The sequence below is a fragment of the Amblyraja radiata genome, chromosome 11, assembly GCF_010909765.2.
Source record: "Amblyraja radiata isolate CabotCenter1 chromosome 11, sAmbRad1.1.pri, whole genome shotgun sequence".
Classification (NCBI taxonomy): domain Eukaryota; kingdom Metazoa; phylum Chordata; class Chondrichthyes; order Rajiformes; family Rajidae; genus Amblyraja; species Amblyraja radiata.
The window spans coordinates 58,929,637-58,951,094 of NC_045966.1; the positions used below are offsets into that span (position 1 = coordinate 58,929,637).

At 43.9% G+C, this 21,458-nt stretch overlaps 1 protein-coding gene across 4 annotated transcripts in view; it reads right to left on the reverse strand.

Annotated features, from left to right (window-relative positions):
- The window catches only part of ebf1 (EBF transcription factor 1), a 481,808-nt gene that overhangs the window by 454,579 nt on the left and 5,771 nt on the right, over positions 1 to 21,458 (reverse strand). For all 4 annotated transcript variants that reach the window (XM_033029979.1, XM_033029980.1, XM_033029982.1 and 1 more), the window contains exons 5-6: positions 19,573 to 19,646; positions 7,690 to 7,758 (exon numbers count right to left, since the gene is read on the reverse strand). In XM_033029979.1, the coding sequence (XP_032885870.1) occupies positions 7,690 to 7,758; positions 19,573 to 19,646 (143 nt within the window). The remainder of the gene's footprint in view (positions 1 to 7,689; positions 7,759 to 19,572; positions 19,647 to 21,458) is intronic.

Here is a 21,458-nt window from a genome sequence, read left to right on the forward strand (position 1 = left end):
CCAGCATTTTGTGTCTATCTTCAAAGGGATTCTTTATCCTGACTGCCACTTCTCATGACCCACCCAGTTCAGTTTAGTTTATTGTCACGTGTACCGAGGTTTTGGAGCGTGCTATCCTGTCAGCGGGAAGAAAATACATGATTACAATCCAGCCATTCACAGCGTATAGATATATGATAAGGGAATAAGGTTTAGTGCAAGATAAAGCCAGCAAAAGTCCAATCAAGGATAGTCCGAGGGTTACCAATAAGGTAAATAGTAGTTCAGGACTGCTCAGAACTCATCTCCCAGAAAGAGTGTACGCTGCATGAGGAGAACATCAGGCCACCTTCTTCACGTGAGTAAGGCCCTACTATTGACCAGGCATGTTGGAGAATGTAAGGCAATGCCAAATCAGGAACAAGAAGATAATTAATAAAAAGTGTTGTGTCGCAGATGCTGGTTTATACCAAAGATAGACACAAAAAGCTGGAGTAACTCAGCGGGTCAGACATCATCTCTGGAGAAAAGGAATAGGTGATGTTTCGGGTCGAGACCCTTCTTCAGAATGAGATTCAGGGTCATGGTGGAGACGTAAAAAAAGTGAGTGAACGATATGTAAAAAAGTAATGATGATAAAGGAAACGGGTCATTGTTAGCAGTGGCCTGGGTGAGAACGAGTTACAGACAATGAGACTCAACTAGACCACTTTGAGGCTAGTACGACGAGGATGGGCGAGGTGTTGATGTGTTGATGGAATCCTTCCAAAGTTGAAGGGATCCACTATTCATACAAAGCCACATAATGCGTAAATATTGCTGATTATGTACCACCAGTTCTGTGCAGCGTGAATTTAAACCAATTATCTAAAACATTCTTGTCCTTCCCCCGCCCTCAGTCCTGACAGGAAGGAAAGATCAGATCATTGACGGCTGTCCAGACCTCTCAATTAACCTGATTAGTTCAACGAGTAGCTCTCATGAATGACACCTTATCTGAAATAGTAGGAAAAGCAACTTCCTTCCTATACATTGGCCTCTCTGGTCTGTCAAGTGCAGCTATTGGCCTTATGAGAGACAAGAAGCAGAAAGCAGGCAGCAGTGGGCATTGTGCATGTGGTAGGTTTACTTTAGCTTACTTTAGTGTAGTTTAGAGATACAGCGTGGAAACAGGCCCTTTGGCCCACTGAGTCCGCACCAAGCAACCATCACCCATACACTATCCTACACACCAGGGACAATTTACAGATGACAATTAACCTACAAACCTATGGAATGTGGGAGGAAACCAGAGCAGCTGGAGAAAATCCACGCGATCACAGGGAGAACGTGCAAACTCCATACAATCAGCATGTAGTCATGATTGAACCGGGGTCTCTGCCGCTGTAATGGTCATGTCCCACTTAAGCGACTCTTAAGATAACTGCCAGGGACTAGTTTTAATGGAATTCACCTACGACACCGGGTAACAACCTACGAAAACACCTACGACAACACCTACCACAGCAAAACATTTTGCCACTGTCGCCGAAAAATTTTCAACATGTTAAAAATTTTGCCGCAGTCGCCTGTAGTTGCCCAAAAAATCGCCTAAGTGGGCCAGGCACATGGGGTAGCAATTCTACTGCTGTGCCACTGTGCTGCCCTCATTAAAAGAAATATTGAAAATGTTGACATCTGACCAGCATAGGTAGCATCAGACAAGCTGAAAGATAACAGCCCCTCTCACACAACTCCAGACACCTCTTCTAGGAAAGGCAAACTGCTTCCAACCAGGTTTAGTATCATGGGTTTAACTCTGGATCTGTTAAGGACTGTGCTGTCAGGCTTATTGAACATGAAGTTGACTCCTCTCTGTCACGTATCTTTTCCTGAGTTGCCTTCCACCCCGACCACTCCATCCCAGGCACTGACTCTGAGGGGCAATGAATATGTATAAACATTGTGAAAGATAATATGCAAAAACTATCAACAAGAAAGGAAATAAAGGAAGTCCACAAAAATAAAAAATTGTTGTTAATGGCCTTTTGTGCTCTTTTCAATCGCAGGTTAATGCACTGGCAAGGTCCAAGAACTAGCTCTCCCTCACCAAAGCACACGGATAAAGCAACATTTGATATCAATAAGTAAAGGTAATACGCAAATAACTTGAAACCTATTTTAATGCCTTCAAAATGTAAAATTGGTGACATAAAGTCATAGAGTAATACAGCGTGGAAACAGGCCTCTCGGCCCAACTTGCCCACACTGGCCAACATGTCCCAGCTACACTAGTCCCATCTGCCTGTGCTTGGTCCATAGCCCTCCTAATGTACCCTATCCTTATACATCTCTGACCAACAAAGCACATATCACCAAGCTGGAAGGAAAAGTAAATTTCAGAAATTCTCTTCTTAGTAAGCCGAGTACCACAAAATGGGAGCAAACTCCACAACCATTCGATCAACAGCTCTGGCTCTCTGCTTCTCCACTGCCGAATATGCCTGCGCTGTATGGGAGCGTTCAGCTCATGCAAGGAAGATTTATCCTGTGCTAAACACAAGCAGTCGCTGCATCAGTGGATGCATGAAACCTACCAAGACTGTCAACATCTACCTACTCTCTGGAATTGCCCCCCCCTCCCCCCCCGGAATCAGAGGAGCTGTAGCTGGTCAAGAAGAATGCCTCAGACAATCAGAGGATGAAATACACCCCCTACATGACCACCCTTTGCTACCTCTGTGCTCACACACACGTATGTGAGCTTACATACATATACATACATAAGAACATGCATGCATACATACAGATATGCGACGTGCACACACAAGGCCAACTCCATGGTCACCCATACTGGTTCCCTGTCAGTGTTATTTAATGAAGAACCTCAATGAGGCCAAACTTTCTCACTTTTCACCTTAATTTCTGTGTTTGATTCACAACTTCCCAAACTCACTGGAATACATTCTGAAAATTGCACCCTCTGAACATATTGCATGCATATATAAAAGCCAGTTTGAATGTTTTCTTTTAATGAGCAAGCTTTTCTCAACTAAACCAGGCAACGTGTGTTCATTGTTTCCATTCTGGCAATGACTTCGCTGTGACTTCGCCGTGCAATGATAACAGAGCCAGCGATTTGCAAAAGAAGTTCCAGCAAACTTTTTAAAAGCATACATACTTCTGGAATGTTATCAATATGATGTTGCCTGCAAAGAGAAGTCTTGGGGAGAATATCTTCACATTTATTTTCACTAGCAAATGAAAATTATGGAAAAAGGCATCCCAAGCCATTGTGACACCGATGCAATGATACTTCGATCTGTAAAACATTTCCAAGTCAAAAAGCTGGACAAAAGTGGAGTTTGGTATTTTAGTATAATGTAGCGGAGAGTTCATAACAAGTGAAAATGGTTTTGTAAATTGTGGCCATGCACCCCAAAGAATCAATGACTTTATAGCAAAAGGATATAAATATTCACAAATCAAGGAGTTACTGTACTGCAGAATTTACAGTCTCCACTTCCCACTCCTGTTGCATCAGAGGACTCTTTCAAAAATAAGTTAAAAGTTGGTTTAAATCCCATTGTTTGCAGATATTACATTTTTTTAAGCAGGGAGCACAAAATTGCAGCAAACGGTAGATCTGCACCCGGAAGTGGCGGTGCTGCCATGCAGCTGCGGCTCGCCTGCAGTCTGTCTGTCTTTTTCTTTTTTGTGTGTTTTCTTTGTCTTGTAGGACGTATGTTTTAGTTTATTTTTAGTTTTGTATGTGTGGGAGGTGGGGGAGACTTGCTTTAGTCTCTTCCTTTGGGGGGTTGCGACCTTTTCTTTGTCGTATTCCTGTCTCCGTCTCCGTCTGCGCTGAGGCCTAATCGCGGAGCTGGCGGCCTCCAACTGGGACCGACCTCGAGGCTCCGGAGGCAGAGCCAGGACTTACCATCACGAGGCTGGCTGCCCGACTTCGGACAAGTTCCAGTGGACAACAACGTCGGGAGCTCGCAGGTCCCAGGTTGGTGACCGATTCTCCGGAGCTCCCGCAACAACAGCTTCGGCCGCTGGACTGGAGGGTGACAGCTTCGTCCGCCCCGGGCCGCGGAGTTTGAACCGGCCCGTTCGTGGAGCTCGGATTCAGCCGCGGGACTTACCATCACCCGGCGGGGGACCAAACTTCGAAAGCCTGGATCGCCTCAATGCAGAGGGAGAACAAGGAAGGAAGAGACAAGGACTTTAAGACTTTTGCCTTCCATCACAGTGAGGAGGTGCCTGGTAGACTCACTGTGGTGGATGTTAAATTGTGTTCATTGTGTGTTCTGTTATTTTATTCTCTGTCATGACTGCAAGGTATTCAATTTCGTTCAAACTAACAAGTTTGAATGACAATAAAGAATACTTTATACTTTAACTGCATCACCCTGCAGACTGGGACCCGATATCAAAAAGGTATCCTTAATTGCACACAAAGCCGTTACACTCTCAGTCACAACTTGTCCTGAGTTGCTGCCCATGGATGGTCTGTGGAGCCTCCAATTGAACGTGGACACCTGCTGGCACTGTGTATGAGGCGGGCCGCGATCAGTGTGGATGCCACCCAAGGGCAAACAGTCAGCAAAGACTAACTTTGTGAGGACAAGGCAAGATTCTGCAGGACCCAAAACGCTGGAGTAACTCAGCGGGACAGGCAGCATCTCTGGATAGAAGGAATGGGTGATATTTCGGGTCGAGACCCTTCTTCAGACATCCAGGGCACACATCCACGGACGTGCCTCAAGTTATTGCTCTAATCTATCATCAAATGTATCCTATCTCATCTCAAATTAGCTCCCCTGCTCATCAGACAGGCTGAAAGAGTGGAGGGCAAACAATTCAGAGCTGTTTGCTGCATTTGCCTAACTTGGGAGAGTTGCCACGCATTGAATAATTTTAATTTTAACAGTAATCACAACATGAAGTGACACCTCCAACTCTTATAATCATGAACCTCAGGTGATTATTCAACTTAAAGCAAGCGTTTTGATTAGAGCTAACCTTTCTTTAACCCCTGTAGCCACGGACAGGTCCAAACTAAACCCTTCCCGCTGACTAATGGCAGCAGAGGCATCAGGTGACAATGACTAGGGGTGACCCAGATTCTCCAGTACTGCAGGTTTGTGACATCAATGCAGATGTGCTGAGCTCATTGAAAATTGCGGGTCCTTGTTGGAGGTTGGCAGCTGGTTCGTGCTGAGTGAAGCCGCCTCTTCCTGCCAAGCTCAGCAGCCCCTTGTGTGAGAGGGACACGTCACACATACAACTCAAAATCCTTCATAATATGGAGAAGATATTCAGATAAATTACAAATTTCTGGAGAAACAAATTCTTCAACAACACCGTTTGACATTTGAGAACAGAGTGTCTGAAAGGGAAAGGAATTACTCAGCAGTAGATTTTAAAAGGAATAACTAATCAGCACCATAACATTGTTGGCTGGCGCTGTAGTGCAGCAGTTAGTGCTGCTACCTCACAGTGCAGCAGTTAGTGCTGCTGCCTCACAGTTCCAGCTACCTGGGTTCCACCGAATATGTGCTTGAGTTTGTCTCTGCTTCATGCTTTGGCTCAGGCAGGTTTGTGATTCTATTTTGAGATTCTAAGGGCAAGAATGGGGCTGAAATGAAACTAATGCAAAAGTAACAAGCGTTATCTTTTGCATTGGCGGGGACGACAGATGGCACAATGGGCTAAGTGTTCGGCTGGCAACCGGAAGGTAGCCGGTTCGAATCCCGCTTGGAGTGCATACTGTCGTTGTGTCCTTGGGCAAGACACTTCACCCACCTTTGCCTGTGTGTGAATGTGTGTGAATGTGTGTGAGTGATTGGTGGTGGTCGGAGGGGCCGTAGGCGCAGATTGGCAGCCATGCTTCCGTCAGTCTGCCCCAGGGCAGCTGTGGCTACAGAAGTAGCTTACCACCACCGAGTGTGACTGAGGAGTGAATGAATAATGCGATGTAAAGCGCCTTGAGTATTAGAAAGGCGCTATATAAATCCCATCCATTATGATTATTATTATTATTATTATCTTTGGGTCCTGGGCAAATTCTGCCTCACACGACTTGTTTTTAACACTGGGAGAGTGATGTGTAAGAAGGAACATGCTGGTTTAAACCGAAGCTGGACACAAAAAGTGATGTTGGGCCTGGGAGTTAACAGTGAATTTGATTCGAGGCAAAGTATCCGCTTGTTCCGCATGTGGTGTTTTGTTCTGATGTTGAGAGAGGTTCCTTTTTGTTGATCAGCAATTTGGTTTCTCTTTGCTTCTCCCAGCTACAGTGTTCCCCAGCAATGTGAAGCCCGCACTACATTGCCAGAGCAACAACTTTACCCAACACCCATGCCCGATGCTGGCTCAAATGGCATTTGCCAACTGCTGCTGTACCAACTCCATGTCAATCAATCACCAGTCAGATCACCAGTCAGATGTATCTAATCCCCAAGACAATTCCCAATGGTGGGAATTCTTTGTTTAAAACTGAAAACAAGGACTGGAAGTTGGAATACACAGTTCACATTTGCCACCCAGAGCTGCAGCCATCAGCTGCACAAAGTAACACTCACACCAAGCATATGGGGTTCGTGCTGCTCTTCAAATCTTACTGCAAAGATACAATCTGAAAGAGCTCCTTAAATCCTCCATTTCTCCTGCTGTCCTGAATATGCACTGACATATAATGCCTTAATGCACCCTAACTTCTGAGACCTTATCCAAGTGCATATCCTTATTTCTCGTGTACAAGTGCAAGCGGCCATTGTGACAGGAGGGCATTCTAGCATTAATCTGGCCAGAATCTCTAGCATTAATCTGGCCAGTACCTCTAGGACTAACCTGGCCAGTACCTCTAGTATTAACCTGGCCAGTACCTCTAGTACTAACCTGGCCAGTACCTCTAGCATTAAGCTGGCCAGTACCTCTAGTATTAACCTGGCCAGACCTTCAGCCAACATCACACAATCACCTGCTTGGCAATCAGTAAGGACCATTCCCCCTTTACCCACAATGAGCACAGAGACTCATTGCCCCATTTCTGCTTTGTGTCACGATTCTGGCAAAGTAGCACATTTTCCAACGGAGGGAGCTGGGTGAGGGTGCAAGCAATGACAAGTATCCAGTAGTAACTATGCACAATACCATGCTGTAAAAAGGCAAAAAAAATCAGGAATTGTTTTGAAAGTTTGTATTTCTTATCACCTCTCCATACTCTGCTGATTCTAGCTAATCACAATCACAAATTGGGTAGTCTATATGCATATAGAGATACACCACTATCGACATATATTTCTTCATATATACAGATAACAATAAATTAATGCACACAATAGCCAAAATCAGTCAATGTGGAAAATCAGAGGTAGAATCGGTAACCATGAAAAAATTCCTTCATTAAGTCAAATCAACAAAGAGCTCCAATCGCCAACAACAAGTATAAAACATTTATTTATTTAGCACCTTTAATATAGCAGATTGTCCCAATTCACCAGGGACCACAAATCACCGGAAAATCTCCAAGCTGGTCTCGTGTAAATAGGACAATTACAATGCACAAAACAGGACGGAGGAGACAGGGTATATATATATATATATACACGTTCAAAATCAAGTACGCGTGCACGCACACAATAACAACCAGCCAATGTACCATTGCCATTCGCAGAGAGGCAGGTGTCACACAATAATCAATAACAAAACAATTGTTCGTACCTGTCAATTATCACTGGGTCTGACGGTGTCTCGTTCCTGTTGCCACAACTTTTCTTGTCACAGCAGCGACTGCAGGAGGGGGAGAAGAGAAGGAAACGCGGAAATCAGTGTGGAACAATTGCAGCATATGGCTCAAATTACTGACGCCTTCCCTCACTATACTGAACAGTCAGGATCGGCCCAATTTAACAACCACATAATGGTTAAGTAACTACTGCCAAACCTATAGCAGGGCACAACAGCAGGTAGGAATCAGTGGGAGACCATGGTTGTATTTGGGAAAATTACTACTCCTCACTTCCCCTGGACAGCTGGCGATAATTAGGGGAGTCAAAAGCTGCCTTTGTGAGGGTGTGCAGCAGAGCAAGGCTCACCTGAGCAGGTAACCAGGCATTCCACCAAACAAAGGATGGAGTTAACCTCATCAGCACTGGGATGCTGGTCTCTTTGCTTCTCATTTTACAACCATCACAGATGGTGAACACTATTCAGCCTAACCCCAGTCACTGACTGCCATTCTTTCATCCCATTTCAAAGGTTGCAAGGTTGCCTTGAGTTTAAGGAAAGGATATAGAAACTAAAGAGTTCAATTTATTTAGATACTAGAGTTCTACTGTCCCTGCATAACATTCCTATTTCCCCCAGTTTGTGCGCAATAAAGAATCCCAAGGACCATGTTCTCCGATGTAAAGTGTCATCCCAGTTCTTTATCAATAGCAGTGTGTTTGGGGCAGTGGTTCTGTAAGATCCCTGTTCTCTCACATCATGGCTCTCAGTGGAAGGCCCACCATTAATAACCTGGCACTGGGCACAAGGCCATTGTGCTTCTGACACCTGATGGCACTCAGCAAGGAGGAAGGACAATTTCTGATGATGCAGATAGATAGACCCTGGCTTTTCCCAGGTCCAGAGCTGTAATCAGAGTCAATAGGAAGGGTGACAGTCCTTCCTCTAGGCTTGTTCGGGAGAGACTGAACTTGCCCCATGACAGCACAGTGGTGGGATTACCCAAGCGTCCCTTAGTCATCTTTCAGCAAGAACAATGCTCATTGCCCTGTAAGGGGTGGTAAGCGTTAATAGTCTTGCAGGTGGCAGCCTGTCCAGATCCCGTTCAGTATACACACGTTCAGTACTTCACCGATATATTAAAAGGAAGATTTGCAATCCTCAAAGAACATTTTCTCTCTGATCCTTTGATGGAAGTAACATCAGTGATGCAGTAATTGAAAATGATTGGGCAGAAGACACTGCCGGGGAAGTCCTGCAATGATATCCAGGGCTGCGATGATTGATTTCCAGCAACCACAACATTTTGTGCAAGATGTGACTCCAATCTACCCCCAGGAGGTTTTCCCCTTGATGCCCATTGACTTCGACTTTTCTCAGAATCCTTTGTTCAACGTTTTCTTTCTGTCATGGTTTAGTTTAGATTAGTTTAGTTTAGTTTAGTTTAGTTTGGTTTAGTTTAGTTTAGTTTAGTTAATTTAGTTTAAATTAGTTTAGTTTAGTTTAGTTTAGTTAAGCTTAGCTTAGCTTAGCTTAGTTTTGTTAGTTTAGATTAGTTTAGTTTAGTTTAGCTCAGTTTAGTTCAGTATAGTTTAGAGATAGAGCATGGAAACAGACCCTTTAGCCCACCGAGTCCGCGCTTACCAACAATCACCCTTTCACACTGATTCTATTCAAAACATGAGGGACAATTTACAGAAGCCAATTAACCTATAAACCTTCACATCTTTGGAATGTGGGAGGAAACCGGAGCAGCCGGAGAAACCCACATGGTCACAGGAAGAACATACAAACTCATACATCCAGTCATGACCAAAACTGGATCCCCGGCGCTGTCAGGCAGCAGTTCTACCATTGTGCCACAGTGCCATGGTCAATCTCTTCATGGTGTTGTGGTTGAGCAGAATTCAAAGGCTTTCACATCTGGAGATATCTATTTAAAAGAAGCCCATTGTGTATCCTGTCAAGGGGAAGGCAGCTTTCAAGCCACACAAGAGACAAATACATTGTCACTAGTGTCGATATAAGTTGGCCAGAGTCTATTACACAAGTCATGGGGTCCCCAGTTTGATCCCAATCTCTGCTCACTTAGTTGATGGTTAGCACAGACTCAATGGGCTGAAGAACCTATCTCTGTCCCTCTGGCTTCTATTACACAGCTCGGCACAACGGCTGCCCCATAACCCTCCCTTAAGCGCATGGGACACCATGTAGAAGGTGCTACATTAATGCAAATGTTTGTTACTATCCCAACTAGTTTCCCCCACTCCTCATGTACTACACACATGGGTCTGATTCGACAAGAGCGCTGAGTTCCAAAACCAAAGGTCTTTCTCTGTTCATGAGGCATACAAGCTACTGACTCACAATGGATCAGGAGTAGTTATCACAGAGGGTGAGGTTGGGGAAGTGGAGCAGCAGAGGTTGAATGGGCCAAATGGCTTGATTCTGTGTAGCACACGCTAACGTCCACTCAAATCCACACCACGGGTGAATGGCAGCAGAAACCGATCTGTTTTGTTCCCCTCCACAGTTCACGGGGCAGGGTGATATGAACTGCAGCACTGCAACAGTCATCTCCAGCTGCGATCAACTAATCCACAGGGTGGGCAGTGAGCACAGGGGGAGGGTGTAGGCGGGGAGGTTAACGTCTGAGATTTTTGGTTTGTTTCTGTATTTAAATAGAGATGCCTCACTCCCACTGCCGATCAGAATTTCAGACATTTACAAGTGTCTTATTCTTTTTTTGTAAATCTGGCACTCATTTTGCTTTGATCGCTTCAAAGCTAACACTTCTGATTCACTCAACGAAACTGTTTTAAAACTAGCAGAAGAATAAAAAAGCTGAGGTACACAAAAATGCTGGAGAAACTCAGCGGGTGCAGCAGCATCTATGGAGCGAAGGAAATAGGCAACGTTTCGGCCCGAAACGTTGCCTATTTCCTTCGCTCCATAGATGCTGCTGCACCCGCTGAGTTTCTCCAGCATTTTTGTGTACCTTCGATTTTCCAGCATCTGCAGTTCCTTCTTAAATAAAAAGCTGAGTCTGTCCAGAAGGATGGACTCCAAATGGCTGAGCATCAGGGGGCCTGGCCTTTGGCATGAAACAAATATGATTTTTCAATATTGTCAGCCCTTTGTGTGTTCATTATTATCACTAATCAAGAACTCGGACAGCGCTGATGTGGTCAATGGACCTTACTATGTGTGGCTGTCATAATAAATGTCATGTAAGTGATATACTAATGCGTGATATTCATATTTTGGTATATTGTTTTGATAGTGCTGTTAATACAGAATTTGTCTGAAAGTTAAAATTGGATCCATCCTGAAACTAGAAACGGTTTTGCACAAAAAAAGACAAGCTGGTTTCACACCATATGGGTGATGGTAGAGAATAGCAATTAGCTGAGGTGATTAATGGCGAACAGACTCTCATTTTATGCTTCTAACAGAGGGCACATTTGCACCCTCTTGCAAATTCAGCACATCTCTGCACCCACAACAAGACGGAGTTAGAAAACAGGCTTGCAAAGTGCAGAGGGAGGCAAAGGTACCCGTGGGTACCCAGGCTCCGCACGGCGCCCGATTTGCAATTTAAAGCAGCATTAGTGACACAATGGGTGACAGCTTCCACATCAGCAGGTCACGTCAAGGAATAAACAAACAGCACCCACATAAAACCTTCCTTCAATAGCCAACAATGAAACCTGTAATCTCCCTCATCAGCTGAGTGACCTTTCGCAAGATGCCTTTTCTCACCCCTCTCTCTCGCCATCCGCACACTGAAATATATTATCCCTCTGGTTTTCTATTTCCCTATAATCTAAACCATATGGCTGTGGGAAATGTGGGCACCTTCCATAATCTGTACTGACCCTCACCTACAGAGCCCGGCAAATCCACACCGCATCACACACACTAACATGTAAACAGCGGAGACAATTGTCATAATGGGCTCAGCTATTCAATCGCGCTGGCTAAATTATGGTGGGGAGCAAGATTCCCACAAAAAAAAGCTGCAGAGATGAGTGTACCACCCGTGGAAATGTCAGTACGCTTGCATTCTGGCTCCACCAGTTAATCCCATGAGTGGCTGATCGGCTCGAAGCAGGAAAGGCCCACAATCAGCAGTCTGTGCTGAGTTAGCCCTCCTCAGTTGGGGTTAGTTTTAGTGTCCCTGCATTGGGGAAGGGAATCCCATCTCAGTCACTCTCTAGCAACCTCTGCTGGAGGCCACACAGGTGAATAGACAAAGAGAGAGCACCACTGTAACAATCATTCCCCAGATTCATACAGTCTCTCCCCACTCACTGTTCAACTTAGACAAGGCTCACACGAGGAACATCACAGAAGATTGTTGGCAGCACAGAAACAACATGTAAACCATGAGCCAACAGTTCCACAGGATTAGCGGCAATATGCTCAAAGTAGGAAGTTTCAGTGCTTCATATGGGAACACCACTGAAACATTTGCCACCTAACAAACTGAATAAAAGAAACACGCCAGGCACTGCCCACAGAATTCTCTTGTTGAAATGCCCACTAGGTTCTCACAGAACTTACATTTCAAACTTGGGAAATTAACATCCACAAAGGACAAGACACCAGCAGAGGCACATCTGCAGAGACAGGCAATGACAGAGACCGAGGTACAAATACAGACAGAGGTACACACACAGTTACAAACACAGATAGAGACAAAGTTACACACACAGCCACAGGCTCAGAAGCAAAGACACATACTCGCACACACTGACATTGACAAAGGCACAGGCCAAAGGACACACTCACACACACACGCACACACACACACACACACACACACATGCACACACAGGCGTGCACACATGCATGCACACACACACGCACATGTGCGCACACACACACACACACACACCGAGACATACACACACACACACGCGTACGCACATACAGACGCGCGCACACACACACACACACGCACACACAGGCGTGCACACATGCATGCACACACACACGCACATGTGCGCACGCACACACGCACACACATACACACACATGCATACGCACACACACGCATAGGCACACACATGCGCGCACACATGCATGCACACACACACATATACACACATGCATACGCACACACAGGCACGCACACATGCATGCACACATGCATACGTGCGCACACACATGCACACACACGCACACATGCACACGCGTGCGCACACACGTGCACACATACAGGTACAGATATAAATACAGAGGCATTGACACAGATTGAGGCACAGACACATAGTGACATCGATTGACGCAGACACTAACCCAGAGACAGAGGTAAAGAGAAGACCCAGATCATGTGCTTGAACCAGCCTTCGCCCCCCCCGTTCCTTTTCTAAAAAAACTTTGCTCATTATAAATAGATCCATAAAATTAAAATAGTATTTGGGTGAAAACCTAATGTGTAAACTGCTTTGTTCCAATGATAACGAAGCCTGACGTTCAGCCAATACCTTGTGGCAAAGAAAAAGCTTATTTGGTCCAGATTAAGTGGAACACATTGTACTGAATTTGAAAAGACTCACAACAACCACATGGCCACCAGTTTACCCTGCTCACTGTTTTAGCCGAGGAGCTCTTTCCCAAACTAAGCTTTGTCCTTTCAGCAAAGCAGTGGAAAAATTATGAATGACTTTGGTTCCATATCAAAAGAAAAATGAAGCACAGTGCTGCTCTTGTAAGGTTAAACTGCTTCTGTCATTAAGGTATGTTTTAGTTCGTAATGTTTATTATATTTAATTCCATTCCTTTCCTTTAAATGTTTTCCTTCAGTAATATTCGGTGACTTTCTGGGGCTGCGAAGGATTTTTCTGTCAGTAGAGAATCGGGTTTTGTGACAAGCAGAGAGCTTGGACAACAGTAAATCTAAATTCTAACAGCAGCAACACAAAGGTCTTGTGTTGGCCTTTTGTTTCTTCATTCATTACGTTCCGTAGTTGGTTTGCCCTCCTTCTCTCCTGTATTTGTTACTGAAGCCTGCTTTCTCAACGCATCTAGTTCTTTGCTTGCAAGTCCAGGAAGTAACTATTTTTATTTGGTGCTTTTCAACACAGATTCTTGTGTATCAGCCTCCATCTGCCGATGTGTAGCGTTCACATCAATGAATCTGCTTGACCACCTCTCAGCGACAGTCAGAAGCACATTTGTTTTGTGAGTTCATGGATGTCACTCTTTTGAAAACGCCATTAAAATGGTCATAAAATCATACCATGCAAAGGAAGGACATTAGACAATTGTGGCTGTACAGACACTATGCAAAAGCTCCTGGATTTGTCTTCATTTCCCAGTTATCCTGATAAATCTGCACAGTTTTAATTTCAAATATCTAGTCAGATCTCTTTTGAATGACTCTTGGACTTTTTAATTCTATACACTCCAATCTTTATCAATAAGTATCAGTAAAATATCAAAGCCATGGGATCATCTCAACTAAATGCAAGATGTTGCAAACTCCTCTCTCTCTCTCTCCCCCCCCCCTGCCTTTCTCTCTCCCCCCTCCCCCCCTGTCCCCCCTTCTCTCTCCCCATCTTCTCTCTCCCCTCCTCTCTCTCTCCACATCTCTCTCCCCCCCCCTCCCACCCTCTCTCTCTCTCCCCCTCTCTCTCCCCTCCTCTCCCTCCCCTCCTCTCTCCACCTCTCACTCTCCCCTTCCCCCCTCTTTCTCTCTCCCCCCCTCTCTCTCTCTCCCTCTCTCTCTCACTCTCTCACACACACACACTCACACAGATACATACACACACTCACGCACACACATGCACACACTCTCACACACACGCACATGCACACACTCACACATACATGCACACACTCATGCACACACACACACACCCTCCCACACACACACACACACACACACACCCACACACCCACACACACCCACACACACACACACACCCTCCCACACACACATCTGCATGTAAGTTCCAATCAAGGATCATTGTCAAACATCAATACTAGCCTCTCCAATCAGTTTACTTTTGCCCTCTTAGTCCAAGGATACTGAGGCTAGCGAACAGTACCCAGTTATCACTGCCCAGGCTTACATCAATGCTAACTCAACGCACACCGGAAACCAAGATTGATCTGCAAGGCTCACCCCCATTGCAGCCTGACATTTTATCCACCTCTTTTTGAGCTTCTTTCTTCAATGAATTATTCTTACAGCAAACCTTCAATTGGAACAGGACATTTAATACAAAAAGAGGGACACCATGACAATGAAAAGTGCTCCCAAGCCTAAAGGTTCCCTGCTGTGGTATGACATTCCTCTGCGTGCTATTTTAACAAAAGCATTGACCCATTTATTTTAAATGGGTTAACATCACTTTTAAAAATTGGACAGAGTGCCATATAGAATCCTTCCACGACCCCAGCGCCTCATTCCACTGTGACCTCCTTCACCCATATTTTCGCCCAGTGCCCCTCAATTCTCCAGCACCTTTTGGATCTTCGGCTTTACATGCTGAACCTGTATGTAGAACTCCTACTTCCTGAAACCCCTTCACCGCACTTCACTCCACTGCTCTTCCCCTGACTTACATTAGTTACAAGGACCTACATTAAGTGTTTAAGGAGGAACTGTAGATGCTGGAAAATCAAAGGTACACAAAAATGCTGGAGAAACTCAGCGGGTGCAGCACCATCTATGGAGCGAAGGAAATAGGTAACGTTTCGGGCGGAAACGTCGCCTATTTCCTTCGCTCCATAGATGCTGCTGCACCCGCTGAGTTTCTCCAGCATTTTTGTGTACCTACATTAAGTTCTCTTTTGAATTCTGCCCATCATTCTTTGCTCTAGAAAGAGCAACATAACAGCTGAAGATAGACACCAAATGTTGGAGTGACCCAGGGGGTCAGACCGCATCTCTGGAGAGAATGAATGGTGATGTTTTGGGTTGAGACCCTTCTTCCTAAGCAACATACAAGCTAATTGGGCATTTATCGCTACCTGTGATGTTGCTGTGCTCAAATTGGCTCTGGGTGTCATTTCTAATCAAGGGTCATTGTTAAACTCTCCTTCTGGACAACTGCTGCTAGTTTCACCAGTAGCTGTTCCTGCATTGTTAAACGCCAGTTTCATAGTGTTTAGATTTAGTTTAGTTTAGAGATACAGTGTAGAAACAGGCCCTTAGGCCCGCCGAGCCCGGGCCGACCAGCGATCCCCGCATTAAGGTTTGATTGAGCCCTCTAATTCACCTGATTACTGTTTATCTTTAATTATGGGCACCTTACATTATTAGTTATGTGGTTGCTAGTCAGCAAAGGTTATATGAAGGAGATAATTTTGAACTGTAACACAGTTTAATGTCCAGCTACTTTCAAAAGCTTGAACCAGCCCCTTGTTAACCTGTGGGTAATGCAGGATGCCAGTAGGTCCTGGATATTTACTTGGTGAACTATATCCAGCACTAGCCACCAGTGGTAGACAAAAGTGCTGGAGAAACTCAGCGGGTGCAGCAGCATCTACGGAGCAAAGGAAATAGGCAACGTTTTTGGCCGAAACCCTTCTTCAGACTGGTGGGGGGTGGGGGGGGGGGCAGGGAGAAGAAAGGAAAAAGGAGGAGGAGGAGCCCGATGGCTGAGGAAGGGGAGGAGACAGCAAGGCTAACAAAATTCAATGTTCATACAAAATTGGGAGAATTCAATGTTAACATGAAGAAGGGTTTCGGCCCGAAACGTTGCCTATTTCCTTCGCTCCATAGATGCTGCTGCACCCGCTGAGTTTCTCCAGCACTTTTGTCTACCTTCGATTTTCCAGCATCTGCAGTTCCTTCTTAAACACTAGCCGCCAGTGCTCATGATGACTCCTTCACACTCTGCTAAGTGAAGCACGTCCATACGCCCAACTTAGCAGTTTGAAGAAGAGTCCCGACCCGAAACGTCACCCATTCCTTCCCTCCAGAGATGCTGCCTGTCCCGCTGAGTTACTCCAGTATTTTGTGTCTATCTTTGGTGTAAACCAGCATCTGAAGTTTCTTCCTTCACGCCCCTACTTATAACTGTTGCAAACTACTTTTCTCAAGAAAGTATCCACTGGTGATTATGCTGGAAATTTAAACTTTCTACATATTATTAAAATTTCCCCTGCATCTTTATAAGGTCATAGAGCACTGAAAAATATCCTTGTGCCCGTTTCATTAATGCTGACCATTAGACTTTTCCTCTGTGTTTTGTATGAATATGGATGTGAGGAGTGCTAAAAAAAATGACCACACTGGCCTGACCATTCTAGTCCTGAGTTCATTCAGCCCTTGCAAAAAGCAAATCAAAGTACACCAGTGAATTATTCCCGGAAGATGGAAGTGACTTTTCCTGTTTAGTAATTTAGCGGGATCTATAGCAACAAATGTTACAGTAGGAGAACATCCGTGCTTGCTTACCAGAGAGCAGTGTTGTTTGTCCATTGAACTATTTATTATTCATGACGAGCCCTTAATGATTTTAACTAATGGGTCATCAGCATTACCATGCGCCTGTCAGATATATTAATTTAAAGCACTATGCGCACTATGTAAATATGTAACTTTGAAGCAATTGTCAGCTATGATACCCAACTTTCACACAACTAGGTGTAGGTAGGAATAGCAGATGCTATTCAGGTTCAAACTGAAGATAAGACACAATAAGCTGGAGTAACTCAGGCAGCATCTCTGGAGAGAAGTAATGGGTGGGGTCACACATTCCTTCTCTCCAGAGATGCTGCCTGGCCCGCTGAGTTTCACATACCTATGGCACTTAATAAAGTAAGATGGGATTGGTGTAACTGGGTGTTTGATGGTTGGCATGGACTAAGTAGGCCAAAGAGTCTGCCTCTGTGCTGCATGGCTCAATGAAAACTGATATCCTAATGAATGACTCATGTTAGAGAACTTGGGTTTTTTTACTCTGCATTTCCTGAAGGTGCCGATCTGGGGTCGATCTCCAAAGTGGCTGGCAGGATTTTCCATCAAGGATAGCAGCATCTATTGTAATCAGTAATGGGAGTCCTACATAGTTTCCCTGCTGTCTAATCCAGGGGCCAAATGTAGCAGCCCCAACTGTTACCCAGCATGGGAAGCTCATTCTGCATGAAAGATGGGTCGAAAGAGAGATCTATCCTGAAGTGATGGCTAAACACTGCCATATGGTGTCTATGCCCGCTCAAATATTGGAGAGGGGCTTTTCCAAATTAATTAAAACCTACACAACAACAGTTGCTGCGTTTCAACCATCAATTCACTGTGGGAAGAAATTCAAGGCGTTCTCCTGCACCATATAAAAGCAAACATTTTTCATCTCTTAAGTGACATACTTTGCAACTTGGAACAAGGACAAATTCTAGGACAGGCACCTTGCTGTGTAGTGACTATATCAAGATCGGCATTTCAGCGTGTACACAACAGAATCTGACACAGGCTCTTCCAACAAAAAGAGCAAGGATTCGGATGGCGGGAAGTGGGAAGGGCTTGTTACTAGGACACAAGAGTTGCTCTGCTAATATTATTCCCTCAAAACAGACCGCTGTGGTTTTCCGACATTTATATCTGTTTTGGAACCACATATGGGAATTTTTTGAAGGCACTGTCCACTTCCTGTGACTGCTAAAATAATTACAGCTGTGCAGTTGTCATTACGCAGCTGAAAACTTAGTAAGAGAAAGATGTGGTGGGATCAGTTTGAAATAAATCAATTTCTCTTGCAGCAAAGTTTGTCTTAACAGGGATTGGACACCACAGCCTTTAATGCAGTCCAGCTGGGAGTTTGGGAAACATTTATTATAATGGGAGAGTTTTTAATCCCTGAATTTGTTATAATGAGATAAATGTCATTAGTCAGATGGAATAATTTGTCAGATCTCACAAATCTTCCAAACCAAACAGTAAAATCAAGACCAGAAGGTCTCAAGTCCAGCTCCCGGCCTGTTCCAAGTTAGTGGGGAAGCAACACAGATTGGCCTCGTTGCACCAACATGAAGGAGGGAAAATAGCAGGTAGGTTTCCTAGTCCAGATCAATGTTGGGTAACTCATGCTGATGCCAATATATATATATATATGGAAGTTTATCCACCAGCAAAAGAAGAATTGTGCAAATGAGGGCATGGGAAACAGACAGCTAAAATCCTTATTTTACAGTAACTTTCTAAAGCAAATCATAATGAATGTTGCTATGAAGTTCCAGATAATCAGAGAATAAAACTGCATACCCCATTGTTCATTAAAAGCTAAAATGGCACATTAATTTGGGACGTAAGCTGTTTATGAAATTAAGGCATGTTAAATATTGGTGTTTTTTTTAATTCCCAAAAACATTTAGAAACTCATTTTAAATTGCTGCAATTGTGTTTTTGCTGCTATTTTTGATTAAATAGCAGGTTTGATATTTCAAAGCTATATGAGCACAAAGGGAAACACTGTGTCTAAAGCTGGACTAGTGTGGACAGAAGAGAAATGTGTCGGATGGAACTGCAGATGCTGGTTTACACCGAAGATAGTCACAAAAAGCTGGAGTAACTCAGCGGATCAGGCAGCATCTCTGGAGAGAAGGGTCATGTTGATAGCCTGCCGCAGACTGGGAATCAGGGGAGAGGGAAACTAGAGATATGGAGGGGTAAGGTGTGAAAAAGACAGATCAAAGCAGATTCTGATCAAGGAAATGTAAAATGGTTCATTATTAGCTGAGGGGAAAGTGACAACGAGGTGGGCAGCTGAGAGGTTGGAGGTTGGTGAAATGGTAAATATATCACTGTTTGTTATGTTACTTTTAGATAAGGAGGCACAATATAGCTGACAGGTCAAAATACAAGTCATTTCAAAATTGAACATATATCTGCCAGCCAGCAGACTTTACAACAGCGCTTACCTACACATGATTTCATGTGTCAAAAGGACTCGGCACATTTCAGGATTCTTGTCCTGTCCCTCGTAAATGATAGCCTGGAACAGAAAGGGAATGGTTAAAAACGAAACCGTTACATCTCTCATTCACTCCTCAGGCTTTTACTGTTATTCATTCCCAGGCTGTTGCCATTACATACCGGCAATATTAGTGTTTACCCCTCGCTGTTATCCCTACTGATGTGTGTGACTGGCTTACTGTCACTTCGGGGACAATTTGAAATGAATGTCACTGTCTTCTTACTGGGTTCACCATAAGATGAAGTGGGGAAAGTGGACACATTTCCTTCCTAAAATGGCATTACTGAAAGGGTTGGATTTTGGAACAACTCAAGAGATTTTTGTTTAAACTTAATTCAAATTCTCAAAGTGCAAAGGCAGGGCGTGAATTTCCCATCTCTGCATTATCTGAACTATTCAAAGTATTTTTTTTAATTGAGCTCACATCAATACCATGGTACAGCTTCTCTAAATCAAACCACTGGGCATCAGAGAAAAGTGTGCATTATTTTATATGACCGGCACAAATTCTTTGCTACAAAATTAATAATATCACTGGGCAACATTCGACTGACTAGTGTTTAATTACTAAATATCAACAAATGCAACTTTTTATAAAACTGCACAAAATCAATTATTTAGCACGTTTGTGTTTGACTTTCACATATTCATTTCCTTTGGAGTGGTTTTACATGTTTACGGTCTGCGTTAATGTTCAATCTGGTCGTTGAGTTGGTGTTTGCCAGTAATCTCAAATGATACTTGAAGTGTGATTTTGTTACGTGAGATTGTTAAGTGAGAGAGTGAATTAAATATAATGATGAGACGCTACACTTTTCTCGGACAGGCTCCGCATATTTTAACGTTCATTTGACCGATATTAATATCGCAACTTTTATTTTATTTTCAGATTGTTTTGTTTTACTTATGACTCCACACTTACTGCACATATATTGCGTTTTTGCCTAAGAAACTCTCATCGATGTTACTTAAGAGAACAAATTAGAATCCCAAGTCTACTTCTACCAAGTCCCATGTCTCCGTTTCTGCACGGTGTACATTTACAACCCGGCAAGACTTTTTCCTTGATTTTGATTCGGGTCTTTTTTGTAAAGCAAGTGAGTATTTCACTAGCAAAGATGAGTGTTTGATAAAAGTTGGTAGCAATTTGTAATCATTCTGGGGATGATGTGATTATCAATAGTTCCAAATACTTGGCCGATAATGTACTTTTTAAAGGCGGATGCCAATTAAAACACAAAACCACTCCACCTACTGACCACTGCCGACTGCTGTGCGCAGAAACACAACGCTGAAAGGGAAAAGAACTCAAAGCGTTTCATGTCGGATTGTAACAGGATTTATCAAGTGAAATGCTGTAAGAAGTGATACGGTGGGTTCGGACTGCTATTTATAAAAAAAACAAGTTAACTGCAAAGATGCAAATGACGGGAACTCTCCGCGCAAAAGGAAACAGAATGCAAATCATTTCCATAAACCGTTATGTCGTCTTAAGCACTGTGGTTATCAAATTATGAATAATGTAGACACACAATAGGTGAACTCGTTGTAACTCTGCATAATTATGGCACAATTCCTAGTCTTCAGAATTACCCTGCGCTGCACCGAATGCAGCCTCGTATATTTTCGATATTACTTACATCACTATAAATAATGGGCCAAAATGGAAATCCAATATAGAATACTCATTACACGGCTCGCTAATTTCATGTTAATTTCTACATTTGCACACAAAAAAAAATCCCTTGCCAAAGTATTCCCTGACACGTTTCGCAGTGGCCTGTATAGAATACAACGTCGCTTGTGTTTATACTTTAGTTCCCCGAAACA